A 16,822-nucleotide genomic window follows, 5' to 3' on the forward strand; every position below is an offset into this window, starting at 1 on the left:
AATTCCCTGTCGCAAAATGCACCTAGGACAATGGGAGCGTTGAACACTGCATCTCTGCTGCTCACTCTAGATCAGCTGTACTTCTGGTGTTCAGTAAGTGCTGAAAGAGCTATTGGGAGCTTCCTGCCATTCCCCCTTTGCATGCAGGTAAGATATGGTTCTGAGCACCTTCTGCTTTCCTAGGCAGTGTCCTCTGCGCATGTGGGAGCCATGGGACAGCCATAAATTACAGCTCTGATGGTAAGAGTTTGCATACAAAGATGAAAAAGTACCATGGCCAATGACAAGTGATTCAGTTAGCATTTCAAGGTGAGTTTACATAATTTGCAGTTTTCAAAACAACACACAAACCGAAATACAGACAGCCTTTGATCGTCACATCTCTCCAGATTTTGCAATGCAGCTCTCCAGCCAAGTAGTGTGTACAGAAAATGTATATGCTTGGGAAAGTTTTCATCTAAATGTTTCAAAAATAATAATAGAAATATGCATTGTATTGGGAAAAACTGTTTTGTATCGGACAAAATTGTGCATAATAATTGCATACATCAGGAGAAATCTGCACAAACACAGCGAGAAATTTTCATGAGGGCTTGAAAAAATATCCCAAACAGGTATAGAAATCCAGAGAACTGAGCATAAGGTTGGATCAACGAGAAACGGAGAGAAATCAGAAGTGACAGATTCTACCTGTGAAAGGAGAGAGCAGATTGTGCAAAATGGCCCCAGGTACAACGATCTGGGCAGACTCACATGTTACAGTCACTACATGGGGCCCTCACCAATGTTTCCCAAAGCAGACACATTATGCCGTATCCATCTTTAAACAGCCACGTGGACCTGTTTGGGCCTGTATTTCCAGACGCATGTATGTGCATGAGAAACATGCATGCGCACTGACGTTCCCTGCAGCAATCATCATAACATGCAGAGCCGCTTTGCTCTCCGGAGAGAAGGCAGTCAAAGGAAAGAACAGTCATCCCCGAATTACTGCCTAAAAATAAACTCACCTCAGAACCACAACACCAGCGATTCTCAAAATATTTTTCTAATGAGGAGCCACACCTTGGGAGAAGCGGAGATTGCCTTCTCCAATTGCCTTCTCTTCCCAGGTTGCAATGATCGCAAAACGCCCCTGAGGCAATTAGAGCAACAGAGGAGAGTGGTTCCTTAATGTGTTTGCTTTGCGTCTTGAAACACAACAGCGTGAAAGTGGATGGCAACCAAGAGGATATCCCCTGAGAAGCTGGAGCCTGACTGCTTTGGGTCCAGTGGCGAGTCCCTGGAAACTTGTCATCTTTTATAATATATCCTCTGAGCGCCCTCAAATCCTGATTGGTTCCCAGCCTGGCCTCCTGATTCACTAGGAACCTTACAAGAACTCCCTGGCTCAAGCAAATCCCCAAGCTGCAATCCTATACGTGCCTACCTAAGCATAAGCTCCACTCAACTCAGCAGGACTTACTTCAGAGTAGGCATGCAATGACTATCTTCAATAACCTGCTGTTTGCATTTCCAAACACTCCTGCTTTATCCCGTTCTTGATTAACTGACATTTGGTTTCCCCACAGGCACCTTTTTTACCTTTAAGGTAAAAAAAAAAAAGGTAATGGACCCCTGGATGGTTAAGTCCAGTCAAAGGCGACTATGGGGTTGTGGCGCTCATCTCACTTTCAGGCCGAGCCGGCGTTTGTCCACAGACAGTTTTCTGGGTCATGTGGCCAGCATGGCTAAACCACTACTGGCACACGGAGGACCGTGACAAGTGCCAGAGCACACAGAAACGCCATCTACCTTCCCGCCGGAGCGGTACCTATTTATCTACTTGCACTGGTGTGCTTTCGAACTGCTAGGTTGGCAGGAGCAGGGACCGAGCAACAGGAGCTCACCCCGTCACGGGGATTTGAACCGCCGACCTTCCGATCAGCAAGCCCAAGAGGCCCAGTGGTTTAAACCACAGCACCACCCGCGTCCCTCCTGTACCTTAAGCAGTTATGCAATAAGTAGAAATCGACCAGTTGAATATTTCCCCATCCTGTGAGGGGTGAGAATCAAATCGAAGATGTAATCCCATAATTAGGGATGCTTCACAAGTTTCCATATCCCCCAGCAACAACAAGCATGGCTGCTCTGCCTCTGACAGCTGTGCTGCAAGCAACAATACCACGGATGAAGCTCCATCTCAACATGGAAGGTGTCACAATAAGGAAATTCACTTGTTGAATTTCTCAACTCCTTTGCAGCAGCTGAAGGTTCAAGAGCCTCCACAGATTTGGGAAAAGAGAGGCATTAACCCTAGAATGATTTCGTTGTGTATCCTAGACCTCACCCTTGTGGAAGCACACCAAACCAGACTCCAGATGGTTTGACAGGTGGACCTTCCACGCTCTGTTTCAGTGCTCTAGAGCTAATCCAGTGGCCTTCCATAATAAGATGCACTGCAGAAACTTCACCCTGACGTCGCATCCAAAGTGGTATTGCTCACTTGAGTGGCAATCCTCTTCCAAATATCTCACCCCAGGCCCTTCTGTACAACTAGATTAGAGCCACTGAAGGGATGCATATTATCCCCCCGCTCCTCAAATTTCAGCACGCAGACAGACATGTTAATTGCAAAACACCTTCTGAAAGTCGGCTGTCATTCCAAGGGTCTGCAAGATTGCTAAGAAATGTACTTTCTTCCCAAAGATTCCTCTTCTACAGAACAAAACATCCCCCCATGTCCATAATGCACCATGGAATGAATCCTTGCTCCTGCGTCCTCTCAGGAAGTACTCGAAACAGAAATCCCACCACCTGTGGCTTGCCAAAAATGAACATTTTCAGAAAGAAAGAAAGAAAGAAAGAAAGAAAGAAAGAAAGAAAGAAAGAAAGAACCACTTCTGCTGTCCCTCATTTCAAAGCCTTCCACCTCTGTCTTTAAATCCCTAACAGTTGAAATGATATTGGGGTAGGGTGGGCAGTGGCGTAGCGTGGGTTGTCAGCACCCGGGGCAAGGCAAGTAATTTGCGCCCCCTAACCCGTGGATTTGCGCCCCCTAACCCTAACCCCCAGATGTTGCGCCCGGTGCGGCTGGCCCCCCCTGCACCCCCCACGCCAAGCCACTGAGGGTGGGCTTTCCCTGGAAAATCTACTTGGAAGTTTTTGCCTTGCAGAGAGCACTCCATCCATGGACAACTGGATTTTTTCTTTAAAAGAAGGGGGGGGGAGTAAACACCACACAATCCACCTAATGCAGACCTTGCTAATGGAACAACCACATGACCCTCTGCTTCTGGAAAACCTTCTCCCTGTATCTATCCCTTCCTTGTCAACACAGCCTGTTAGAACTTGCTCTGATGCAAAGAAGCCATTAAGAGAGACACGCACACCAACAGAGACTGCAGTTGCACGCCGGAGCCTTTAAACCACACGAGCTCTTCCGGTCTTAAAGGCACGGCCTTTGTGTGCATAACACTAACAGGGCCATTATATTGCCCTTCAAATGGCTCTTTAAAACACCCTTCAGCTGAACCCCCGACAATGGCAAGGCAGCTGGTGTGCAGGGGGCCAGGGGGCCGCTTATGCTAATAGCATTCTCCCTGTTGTCTTGTTACGCCCACCCATCCCCCTTTCTCCACCTCCATCTGTTTATCCCGTCCACCTGTTGTCACATATTTAGTTTGCAAAAAAACCCACCCTTTTGGTGCACAGATTGCCTCGTTCGCTCCCGAACCAAACAAGGCTGACTTCGTGTGACAAAGGAGATCCCCCTAAAGTTAGCAAGACAGAGAAGGGCAAAATGTTGCATTCAGGACACCGGCGGATGCAAAAATAAATAAATAAATGAGGATCATGGAGAGAGAAGAAGGATGGGTTCTCTTACCTTCTTCTTGGAGTGTGACCGGTCCTCCTCTTTAGCTAATTTGCTATTTTTCCCAGCTCTCGAAAGCTTTTGCTCCCCTGACTGCTTAATGGTGATTTTGATCTCGGGAGGGCATATATAATTCTCCAAGTTCTTGGGGGGCTTCTTGGCTCTCTTGGTCGTCTGGATTTTCAGCTTAAGACTCCCCTCTGTAAAGTTCGCCTCCTTGATGGAAAACTCCTGCTCCTCCAAGCCGTCCCCGGCCACCCATTTCTCGCTGTCTGTGTTGGAAGCGGAATCCACGTCTCTCCCGGAACAGAGCTCGTCTTCCTCCTCGGGCTCCATCCGGTCACTGCTCACAGGGATCCCTTTGGCAGAGCTGGGCTGAGGCAGCATGGCCTCCGTCCCAGCGCCACCAGGGGCACCACCAGGGGCTTTAGCAGAAGCAATGGCTGAGCCCAGGAAATCCGACTCTCCTCCCCTTTGCCGGGAAGTGCCCGAATTCTCCCTTGGCTCCATGGCGACCCCCCGGTCCATGGGGTTTTTACACAGGGGGGAAGGGGAAGGTGAGAAGAGTTGGGGAGCCCCAAGAAGGGAATGGTAGCTTCTCAGTTAAGGTCTCTTAGAGTCCCAATAGTCCAACCACTGTGACGAGCTCAGAAGCATTCAGATCTGCAACTGGGGAGAAAACAGAAAGGGAAAATGCTGTCAGAACTTCAGCAGCTACTGATAATGAGGTTTATGTCAACTTGGGTTTGTTCATTCATTCATTTACATCCTACAACCTTACTTCCATATGTGCAAGGAGACATTCCAACCACACACCTAGAATTCAAAATGGCACAGTCCAAGAAACTTGATTCACTTGTTTCTGTCAAATATATAAACTTGTTCTTTGGGAGAATGGAGACTTACTAAATACAGTGGATGCTCGGGTTGCGAATGTAATCCAGGCGGGAGGCACGTTTGCAACCTGCAGCGTTCGCAACCTGCGACCCATGCGTCTGCACACGTGTGGGTTGCGATTCGGCCCTTCTGTGCATGCACAAAGTGCAATTTAGCAATTCTGTGCATGCGCAAGCGCCAAAACCTGGAAGTAACGTGTTCCAGTACTTCCTGGTTCAGCGTGGTGCGCAACCCAAAATCACACAACCCAAAGCATCTGTAAACAGAGGTATGACTGTAGTCACTTACCATGGTAAGCTTAGTTGCACATAACAAGGGCTAAGACAGACAATTTCTGGCTATGGTGTTGGCTTAAGGCAGGGGTCTGCAACCCGCGGCTCCGGAGCCGCATGTGGCTCTTTTACACCTTTGCCACGGCTCCGGGGTGGATACTAGCGAGGGGAGGAGGCGCATTGTGCGCCCCGACACTCCCCACTGTGGCGGGCACTGTACTGGCTGTGACGTCGCATGGGGGCAGTGCATGCGTTAAGTCACACATCGTCCCGACGTCACCTTCCCGCCCACCCGCCCGCCCGCTACATTGTAAGGGGCATGTACGCTGGTCACTGCATTGAAAGGGGGCATGTACGCTGGTCACTGTTTTGAAGGGGAGTGAAGAACACACACACACAAAAAGGTAACTTGTTAATTTAACGTTTATTTCTATGAGGAGGAGTAATTCTGAGGGGTCAAACAAAGAAATAATAAAAAAGTGACCAAAAAGTTATTTTTATAATGACGAGTTTTGCGGCTCCCAGTTTGTTTTTTCCTTCGGAAACGGGTCCAAGTGGCACTTTTTGTCTTAAAGGTTGCAGACCCCTAGCTTAAGGGGAAGGGAACTCCACTGCCCTCCACCCCTCAGACAACTGTGGTGGTCTTGGGGAAGGTGGCAATTCTCTACAACATTTGCATAGTGATGTCACCTTGTCTAGCATTTGGCCCGAGTCCTGAACAAGGCCTCACCTGGGATGAGGTCAGCGCTTGCATCATAACACTTCCAGTGTGTACAGCCCTACTTAACTCTTTCAATTGCACAGAGGCAGAGGGTTCAAAACCAAAAGTTGAATGTCATAATACAACCTGGGTCTTCAAACATTAAAGAACTAGCAGCCCGGACTAAGTTCTGAAACAAAGATAGACACACTCAGAAGGGTTTTTCATGGACACAAATCATCTTCTCCCCATGCTGCATATTATGAGGCTTGTGATTTGCAAATTTTCACTACCTCCCACAATCTAACTCCTTGCACAAGGCATTTTCAGCCCTGAGATTTCAAGTCAAGATGCCTCTACTACACCTATCAAGTTGCTACTGAAAGGATCCAGCAGAACGCCCAAACCAAGTTAGGTGTGAGTGCATTGTGAACATGAGTTAGTTGACCCCTGCACTGCATGACCTACCAACTCTATTATTCTATGACTCAATCCCAGGTAAACGCTAAATGAACCTGAGTGGCGTAGGGGACCAACGAAAGCATCTCACCAGAAGATCTCAGCGATCAAGGTGGAGCATAAGAAATCAATTGGTCCTTAAGGTAATTTAAATGTGGATAATACATTTTTAATTACCATCAATGGTAAACAATGTTACAATGACTCTTGGTTAAACAATAAAAAAAAATTGTCTTGCACTGATATTTTTATAAGGTGTGTCCACTAGCTCCTGTCTCTCTCACCTGGCTCTGGCACATACACCTGAGCTATCAATGAAAACTTAATCCACCTGCCTGAATAATAGTGTCTATCTAGGGAGCTTCAAAGAGGCTGTTTCACCACCTCTAATCCCCATCTTTCCTCAGCTTGGGCTGTGCCAGAGCTGTGGGCAGAAGGAATTAAGACCTTAGGACACAATGAGGTAATAAAAAGGGAGCAGCCACAGAGATAAATCGGGAGGGGGAAAGGAAGCGAGCATTTGCTTGATGGGTAGCTGGTGATGTTCCTTCCTCAAAATGAAGGAACTGTTAAGGTTTTGAGACAGAAGGTCTGTTGAGGTCAAAGGGGAAACAGCAGAGAAAATCCGGGGGGGGGGGGGAGAGAGAGAGAGAGAGAGAGAGAGAGAGAGAGAGAGAGAGATTAGGTCCACCTAGTTTAGTACAGTGGTACCTCAGGTTACATACGCTTCAGGTTACATATGCTTCAGGTTACAGACTCCGCTAACCCAGAAATAGTGCTTTATGTTAAGAACTTTGCTTCAGGATAAGAACAGAAATTGGGCTCCGGCGGCGCGGCAGCAGCAGGAGGCCCCATTAGCTGAAGTGGTGCTTCAGGTTAAGAACAGTTTCAGGTTAAGAACGGACCTCCGGAACGAATTAAGTACTTAACTCGAGGTACCACTGTACTGTCTAAGGAGCTCTCCAGAGTTTCAGATGCTGGGCACTGAACCTGGGACTTTCAGAGATTTCTGGAGCAAACTGGAGAGCCAATCAGAGCTTGAGGGAGGCAGCAGACCTAATCTTTGCTTGAAATATTCTGTGATCTGGACTTCCGGAGGCGGCGCGAACGGCAATGGCGGTCCTCTTCCTTCGGTGAAGGGGAAGCTCCGTGGGAAACGGGTCATCCGCTATGGCGAAGCGGAGACCCACTTCGGAAACCCACAGGCAGCAAAAGCCTGTGGTCTCGGGACCCGGCGGGCGCCTGAAGCAACCCCTGAAACGTTGAAGGAACCCCGTAAGAGGCTCCGGAACGGGGAGGGGGTAGCGGCGCTGTGGGTCGTTTCGCAAGCTACGGAGTGAAGCCGCGCTGCTGCTGCCGGTGAGCGCTGACCTTTTTTCCTGAAACTTTCTGAATTGGAAAAGCAACAACCCGTGAGTAAAGAAGGACTTTATTAAATTGGAGACTAAAATTTATTGAATTTGGCTGAAAGCGGAGCGACGAAAAACAGGAAGACCATCTTCCGCTGTCATTGAATTTCAAAGCAAAGAGCTGGAGGAGTGGAGGCAAGAAAGAACTTTTAACCTAATTGATCTGAGCAACCACTGAACTTTTCTGTAAGCGAATAAGTACTTGATTTAATGCTCTATATTTGCATCGTGATACCTTTCTTCTATTTGGGAATATAATTTGAGTAAGAAACCCAGGTGCTGGAGCTGCCTGAGTAACTGAGCTGTCAGTCTGCAGATTTGGTTACTTTGAATTAAAAATTGCAACAATCTGAGGGAGCTTGGACTTGCTACTTTGAAGCATCATTTGAAATTCCAGTATGCACTGTTTGAAACAATGTGGCGCTAATACTAACTGCTTAAAACCTGTTATTGAAGGTTCCTGGACTTTAAACTTGATTTTAACAATTTTATTAGAATTGATCTCTTCCCTAAAGACATTTTAAGCTCCCCCTAGAGGATTTTGGATTTACAGCAGTGACATTATTTTACTTTCCTTTTCCCGGCCTCCTGTCTGACTGTTACCATCTGGGCTGTTGTTTTCTCATGGGAACAACTCAGCTTGACCTTGACTTTTAGATAACTTTGGAATGAGTGGCGCTAGAAAAAAGGGACCAAGAACCAGACAAACAACTTTAACAACTTTAACCTCAGCTTCTCAGGCACATAGATCATCTGTACCTACTCTGCCTTCAGAGGAAGAAGCTGCTTCTCTGCCAAAAGCAGGGGAGGAAGAAATTGAGCAATTACAATTGGAAGATATGGCCTCAGGAGCAACTGCTTCTATTTTAGAGAAAATTTATGAAAAATTGGAATCTCTGGATAAGAGAGTGGAATCTCTGGATAAGAAAGCTGATGAGCAAACAGCTAAAATTGATCAAAACACAGAATGTCTAAATAGACTAACTGGACAAGTATCACAGAATGTACAAGCAATTGGAGAATTGACGGGGGCCACAGCAGAAAATCGGAAATTGGCTGAGGATACTAGTCAAAGACTTGGAATTTTGGAACAAGAGGTAAGACCACTCTGTAAACAAGTAGATGAACATCAGACCTATCTTTCTATGATAGAATTGTGGAATCGGGAGAGTAACTTAAGGATAAGGTCGATACCAGCTAAGAAGGTAACTTAGCTGAGTTTCTGACTAAAGAATTTTCCAAGTTTTGGAACTTAGAGGAAAAGGACTTTAAAATTGTATCAGCTTTTAGACTTGGAAGACTTATAAAGAAAGACAAACCCAGAGACTGTTTGATAATATTGAGATCAAAGGAGGAAAGGGATAAGATTTTGGGCCTACACTACGGAAAGTCACTGGACATTTCGGACAAAAGAATTGAAATTTACAAGGATATTCCTAAACAACTGCTGGACCTTAAATCTGGCTACCTCGAATTGGTTAGACTGTTGAGGAGCAATTCAATTATCTTCAGGTGGGAGTTCCCCCAAGGACTATCCTTCACTTTTAGAGGGAAGAAGGTCAAAATCAGAACATTGGAAGACAGAGATAAATTTTTGACTGCATACGGAGAGGACCTTCAAAAAGGAATTGAATCACCCTCTGGGCCTGGAGCACCAGCGGTACCTGCACCCTTGGAACCGGAAGATCCAGCGAATAAGATACCACCCCCAGGAAAATAACCAGATTTATTCAGGATGTCTCTGCAACTTTTGAGTTGGAATATAAATGGCTGTAACATCCCGGAAAAAAGGAGGAAAATTTTCCACATATTAAAAAAGGAACAACTGGATATTATTTGCCTACAAGAAACACATGTGATTAGGCTCCACAGAAAAGTGTTAATAAACAAAAGACTTGGCCAGGAATTTATATCTTCGGACAGAGTAAAGAAGAGAGGGGTGGTGATATATGCAAAAGAGAGCCTGTCACCTAAACTTTTATTTAAAGATGAACATGGAAGAATTTTAGCAATTGAGATACAACATCAAGGAGAGAAGATCTTGATATTAGGAATTTATGCACCAAACGAGGGGAAATCGGAATTTTATAAGAAGTTGCATGAGACTATGCTGGATTATCTGGACTATGATAACATCATCATGATGGGAGATATGAACAGGGTCGTATCAACTAACATGGATAAGTCACAAAGCCAAAATGTTACAAAAGATGGCAGACTACCAAAGACTTTTTTCGGAATGACTGACAATATGGACTTGATTGATATTTGGAGAACGAAGAACCCCTTGGGAAGAGAGGGAACATTCTTCTCTGAAGCCCAGCTGACTTGGACAAGAATCGACCAAATATGGATATCTAGAGGTCTGGCACCTAAGGTTAGAAAGGTGGAAATCTGCCCAAAGACCTGCTCCGACCATAATGCACTAAAGATGGACATGACACTACTACCAACCGGCTCCTTTAGATGGAAGATGAATGACAATTTGTTCAGAGATCAGGAGATTATTAAGAAGGCCCAAAAAGTTTTGAAAGACTACTTTGAGATAAATTTGAACACTATGGTGGAAAAAAGAATCATCTGGGATGCAAGCAAGGCTGTGATGAGGGGGTTCTTGATTCAACAGAATACTGTAAAGAAAAGGATACAAAATGAGAGGAAAGACAAAATCTTGGAGAAAATTAAAGAATTAGAGAAGAAGTTAAGATCAAATCCGAAGTCACAGCCGACTCTGAAAGAAATTAAACTTCATCAAGCACAATATTCTAAATTGATAAACCAGGAAATAGAGTGGAAGATCAAATTAATGAAACAAAAAACTTTTGAATCGGCGAATAAATGTGGAAAACTGCTAGCTTGGCAGTTGAAGAGGAGACAAAAATTAAATACAGTTACAAATTTAGAGATTGAAGGAAGAAATATTCAGAACCCTGTGGATATTAGAAAGTGCTTCCAGAGATACTTCAAAAAACTATACACTCAAGGGCCGCAAGATGAGGTTGAGATTAAACAATTTCTGGAAAAAAATGGGCTACCAAAATTGTCACAAGAAAATAGATCAATCCTGAACTGCAAAATAACACGACAAGAGATTGAACAAGCCATTCAGAACATGCAACTGGGCAAATCTCCAGGGCCAGATGGGCTGACCTCCAAGTATTATAAGACATTAAAAGACTATTTGATACAACCACTGATGGAGGTTAGCAATGAAATTATGGAGGGGAAGAGGGCGCCGGAATCGTGGAAGGAAGCTTTTATCACATTGATACCAAAATCGGAAGCTGAAAAGACACAACTTAAGAACTATCGTCCCATCTCTCTTTTAAATGTGGATTACAAAATATTTGCAGACATTTTGGCAAGCAGACTTTAAAAAGTTTTAAACGAAGTAATTCACAAGGACCAGGCAGGCTTTCTCCCAGGTAGACACTTGTTTGCTAATACAAGGAACATTATTGACATCTTGGAACTTTTGCAAACAGATATAAATACAAAAGCAGTGTTAATTTTTATAGATGCGGAGAAGGCCTTTGACAATATCTCCTGGAAATTTATGAAGGGAAATTTAAAAGAAATGGGAGTGGGACGGGGTTTTGAGAATGGGATTGATGCAATATATTCAGAGCAAAAGGCTAAATTGATAGTCAACAATGTGGTTACAGAAGAGTTTAAAATCGAAAAAGGAACACGACAAGGCTGCCCTATTTCCCCTTTGCTATTTATTTCGGTTCTGGAGGTGCTCTTGAATATGATTAGAGGGGACTGGTTGGTGGAAGGAATTCAGGTCGGAGCGAAAGAATATAAACTTAAACCTTTTGCAGATGACCTAGTTTTGACCCTGCAGGAGCCAGAATCTAGTACGAAAAGAGTATTACAATTGATTCAAAACCAAGGTATTGGGAAAAAATTTGACAGATACAGAGTCAGAACGGTTTCAGAGAGAGACAGAACTAAATGTGGTTTAAAAAGTAAAGTACCTAGGGGTAAGCATAACAGCAAAAAATCTGAGTCTTTTTAAGGACAATTATGAAAAATGTTGGTCAGAAATTAAGAGAGACTTAGATAGTTGGACAAAATTGAAACTTTCTTTGTTAGGCCGAATTGCTGCTATCAAGATGAATGTATTGCCAAAAATGTTGTTTTTGTTTCAAACACTACAGATTGTGGACAAGACGGAGTGCTTCCGGAAGTGGCAGAGAGACATTTCTAAGTTTGTCTGGCAGGGCAAAAAGCCCAGAATTAAGTTTAAGATATTAACTGATGCGAAAGAAAGAGGGGGCTTTGCCCTGCCAGACTTAAAGTTGTACTATGAAGCCGCAGCTTTCTGCTGGCTAAAAGACTGGCTACTTCTCGAAGACACTGATGTATTGGACCTGGAAGGTTTTAACAATGCTTTTGGTTGGCATGCATATTTATGGTATGACAAGGTTAAGATCAATAAGGCCTTTAAGAACCATATTGTCAGAAAAGCAGTGTTTAATGTCTGGACAAACTATAAAGACTTATTGGAAAATAAAACTCCAAGGTGGCTTTCACCGCTGGACGCTAAGGCCCGAAAAAGACCCAATATGGAGGCCAAATGGCCAAAATATTGGGAAATATTAGAAAAAGATGGAGACAATTGGAAATTGCAGAGTTTGGAGAAAATGAAGGATGAAGTGCGAGACTGGTTACACTACGCTCAGATTAATGAAGTTTTTAAAAATGACAAAAAGTTAGGGTTCCAGGTGGAGAAATCGAAATTGGAAACAGAACTGTTAGAACCTAAGACTAAGGTACTTTCAAGAATGTATAACTTGCTGTTAAAATGGAATACACAAGATGAAATGGTTAAATCGGCTATGATAAAGTGGGCACAGGACATAGGGCATAATATCATGTTTGAGGACTGGGAAAGGTTGTGGACCAACGGGCTGAACTTCACTGCATGTAATGCTTTGAAGGAAAATGTAATGAAAATGATATATAGATGGTACATGACCCCAGTTAAACTTGCCAAAATATACCATTTGTTTGATAACAAATGTTGGAAATGTAAAGAAAATGATGGAACATTCTTTCACCTCTGGTGGACTTGCCCTAGAGTGAAGGCCTTCTGGGAAATGATATATAATGAGCTGAAAAGGGTATTTAAGTATACCTTCACTAAGAAACCAGAGGCATTCCTTTTGGGTATTGTCGACCAGAAGGTGTTAAAGAAGGATCGAACATTTTTTATGTATGCAACAACGGCAGCAAGGATACTCATCGCTAAGTACTGGAAAACTCAAGATCTACCCACACTGGAAGAGTGGCAGATGCAACTGATAGACTATATGGAACTAGCCGAGATGACCGGCAGAATCCGAGACCTGGGAGAAGAGAAGGTTGAAGAAGATTGGAAGAAATTTAAGATTTATTTTAAAAAGCATTGTAATTTGGCTGAATGTTAAGACGGAGGCTAGATCATAAATAATTGACCACCACTAAATTAGATGCAATTAGGATGATAAGTGAGATTAAGGAAAAATTATAAACCTTTGGGAGAGCTACTAGATTATATTCTAAAGGAATGGGACATAAGAATGTAAACAAGATGATAAATTGCGGGCAAGAATTGACAATGATGCAAGTGGGAGCGGAAGACGTGAGGGAGTCCAAAGAAATTAAGAAATTTTGTTATGATATATGTTACATTGTTTATTATATTTGCATTTGTGCTTAAAAATCTTAATAAAAATTTATTTTTTTAAAAAAAGAAATATTCTGTGATCTGGGTTGCACATGAAGCTGTGCTACTTGATCTTCAAGTCCCTTTCAACTCGTTCTCTCCCCTCACTGATCATGTTTTATGAACATCTCGCATCTCTCTCCCTAGTAGTCTCCCGCCACTCTCAAATGCTTGCATCTTTCCTCACAGGAGAGATGTTCCATCACCTTTCTTCATTCTAGTTGCCCTGCCTGCATATTCTTTTACTCAATATATATCGCCTTTTTATCAATTACTATCAGAAGGACTGACTCATATAAAGCCTTCAAAGGGAAAATTAAGTGCCAAGAAAGACTACAGTGGTACCTCTGGTTGCGAACGGGATCCGTTCCAGAGGCCCGTTCGCAACATGAAAAGAGCACAACCCACAGTGGCGTGTCTGCACGGGTTGCGATTTGCCGCTTCTGTGCATGCGCGTGGCGTCATTTTGACCTTCTGCACATGTGCGAGCGGCGAAACCCGGAGGTAACCCTTTCCGGGTCGTCACAGGACATAACCTGAAAGAACGTAACATGAAGCGAGTGTAACATGAGGTATGACTGTATCTCAATCAAAATTCTAAGTCTTCTTTTGATCCATCAATCTACCGCCACCCTTTGCTAAGGCATCCAAAATGCTGAAGGAGGGTTCAAAAATCTCAATGGCCTGTACCCTAGAAATGTCACATGGGTTCTGCTTAGAAATTGGAAGTGCCATTCTCCAACTCAAAGTAGCACACCCAGAACTCTCGAGGCATGTGAAAAGAAGACGCATGTGTCATTTCTGTCTTCCCAAAGCTGAGGTGTTAGGTAGTAGATTACGGAATCATATTTGACTCTGCAATTAGGTTTGAGATGCCATAATTAGATCAGATAGTTACCTTTCCATGTAAGTAGCTAACAGAGTAACAGGAGAAGGGATGGGAAGGCCAACTGTGATTAAACAACTGATGCCGCCATAAATCACAAAGCCCATAAAGGAAACACAGCCTAAGGTGCCAGCATGCCAGAAAAAACATCGAGACAGAATGCGCTGATGTTCGAGTGCAACGCCATAGACGATAAAGCACCACCACTGCCTGTTTGTACAAAGAAGCATTCAGCCTGTCACTTTGGGCCCTAAGGGCCTCTGCTATCTATGTTGTCCCGAATGCCAAGAGCACGTGAAAAAGGAGGGGCATCACCTCCTGGCGAACAGAAGGGGAAGAAATGGAGGCAGTGAGAGATTTTACTTTCTTGGGCTCCATGATCACTGCAGATGGTGACAGCAGTCACAAAATTAAAAGACGCCTGCTTCTTGGGAGAAAAGCAATGAAAAACCTAGACAGCATTTTAAAAAGCAGAGACATCACCTTGCCAACAAAGGCCCATATAGTTAAAGCTATGGTTTTCCCAGTAGTGGTGTATGGAAGTGAAAGCTGGACCATAAAGAAGGCTGATCGCCGAAGAATTGATGCTTTTGAATTATGGTGCTGAAGGAGACTCTTGAGAGTCCCATGGACTGCAAGGAGATCAAACCTCTCCATTCTGAAGGAAATCAGCCCTGAGTGCTCACTGGAAGGACAGATCCTGAAGCTGAGGCTCCAATACTTTGGCCACCTCATGAGAAGAAAAGACTCCCTGGAAAAGAACATGATGTTGGAAAAGATGGAGGGCACAAGGAGAAGGGGATGACAGAGGACGAGGTGGCTGGACAGTGTTCTCGAAGCTACCAGCATGAGTTTGACCAAACTGTGGGAGGCAGTGGAAGACAGGAGTGCCTGGCATGCTCTGGTCCATGGGGTCATGAAGAGTCGGACATGACTAAACAACAACAACACAAATGCTGAACTCTAAGCAAGTAAACAGCACATTAAGCTGGCTTATGGGAAATGCTAAGTCAAAGGTCAGATTCAATGGCGCTCACCAGTCCAGTCTGTGCAGTTCCTGAACACAGTGTGCCCTATTTGGAAAAAGCTACTTGGAGAGCAAATGGCTCCAGATTATGCGAGACCAGAAAATCCAAGACAGAGGCATTTAAAAAGAAACCCAAAAACAGATTCAGGGACATTGTCTGTCTGAAGAGACATGGCATCGTGACCTTCTGAAACTAAGCAGTATTGGCTGAAGTCAGGGGCTGGACCCAGTATTAGAAACTCAGATAGATCAGCTAGGCACCAAATGGCTGCTTAAACCAGGGTTACAGTCGCCAAAAAGGAACACCTGGTTGGTTGCCAGTTTGAGGTCAAATGGTTTGGAAGTTGTATTTTTCAGTACGACTTTTTGCTTCCTGAAATTCATTCGGATTATGCACATAAAATGTAACAGATAGAATTCTACAGAATGAGTTGAGAACACGGGAGATCCAAGGATCCCCAGGCATTCGACTCCAGTTGGTGGAGATGTCAGGTGCCCAGGCATCTTCACTTGGTCACAGGTTTAAGGGTCAGGTTTAAGGTGCAGGTTTTGACCTTTAAAGCCCTATGCGGCCTAGGTCCACATACCTACGGGACCGCCTCTCCTGGTATGCCCCACGGAGGACCTTAAGGTCCACAAACAACAACACTTTGGAGGTCCCAAGCCTCAAGGAGGTTAGATTAGTTTCAACTAGGGCCAGTGCCTTTTCAGCACTGGCCCTGATGTTGTGGAATGCTCTGTCACAAGAGACTAGGGCCCTGCGGGACTTGACATCTTTCTGCAGGCCTGCAAGATGGAGCTGTTCTGCCTGGCCTTTGGTTTGGACTCGGGTCTGACCCTTAGGTTTCCCTCCCCTTATGGTCTTGATTTATCAGCTACTTTAAAATGAGGCTTCATTTTAAATTGCATTTTAACCTGTATTTTAAATGGGGGTGTTATTTCCCCTCTCTTTTTCCCCTATTATGTTTTTACTGTGATTTTATTGGTGTTAGCCATCCTGAGCCCGGCTCTGGCCAGGGAAGGCAGGGTATGTTGTTGTTGTTGTTGTTGTTGTTGTTGTTGTTGTTGTTGTTGTTGTTGTTAAATGGTCGATAGCCAGGTGCAAAATGTGCCTGGTGTCTGTCAAATTCTGAACACTAACTCGACCCACACCTCAGCAACCTAAGCCACACCTTCTCAAGGTCCATTATTTTAGAAGCATGGGATAAGAATGAAATGAATGAATAGTAGTTTGGAGAAAAGGATGACAATTGGCATATTCAACCCATAATACTTTTCTATTCAGTACAGCTCCATGCCACTCACCAGCAACCTTGACAGTGGCAAGAGGCTTGGATTTCTTTGCCCTCACAGCAACCGAGTGAGGCAGACCACAAACCATTTCCGTTTCACACCTGGGGAGCTAAAGCTGAATGTGAGCGGCTGGCCAGCGCAGCTGTGAGGAAGAGGTTGGAAAAGTCCACTTCTGTTTTAGATGACCGCCATTTACAGCTTTTGAGTCCAAGCTCTTGTTTACTAAAGCAAGCCAACTGCTTGCTGCTTGAAACCGGCTTGTTTTAGTGAACCACAGTTAAGACTAACCACGGTTTACCTGTGCCCAGGTGTC

The 16,822-nt window shown here is 44.4% G+C and overlaps 1 protein-coding gene across 1 annotated transcript in view; it reads right to left on the bottom strand.

Moving 5' to 3' along the window:
• Window positions 1-16,822, bottom strand: part of SETBP1 (SET binding protein 1) — a 275,870-nt gene that overhangs the window by 242,230 nt on the left and 16,818 nt on the right. Inside the window, exon 2 of the mRNA XM_081881347.1 lies at window positions 3,866-4,522. Coding sequence (XP_081737473.1) covers window positions 3,866-4,381 — 516 coding nt within the window. The 5' untranslated portion in view covers window positions 4,382-4,522. The remainder of the gene's footprint in view (window positions 1-3,865; window positions 4,523-16,822) is intronic.

Source organism: Podarcis erhardii (assembly GCF_964252035.2).
Source record: "Podarcis erhardii genome assembly, chromosome: 11".
In the NCBI taxonomy this organism is placed as follows: Eukaryota; Metazoa; Chordata; class Lepidosauria; order Squamata; family Lacertidae; genus Podarcis; species Podarcis erhardii.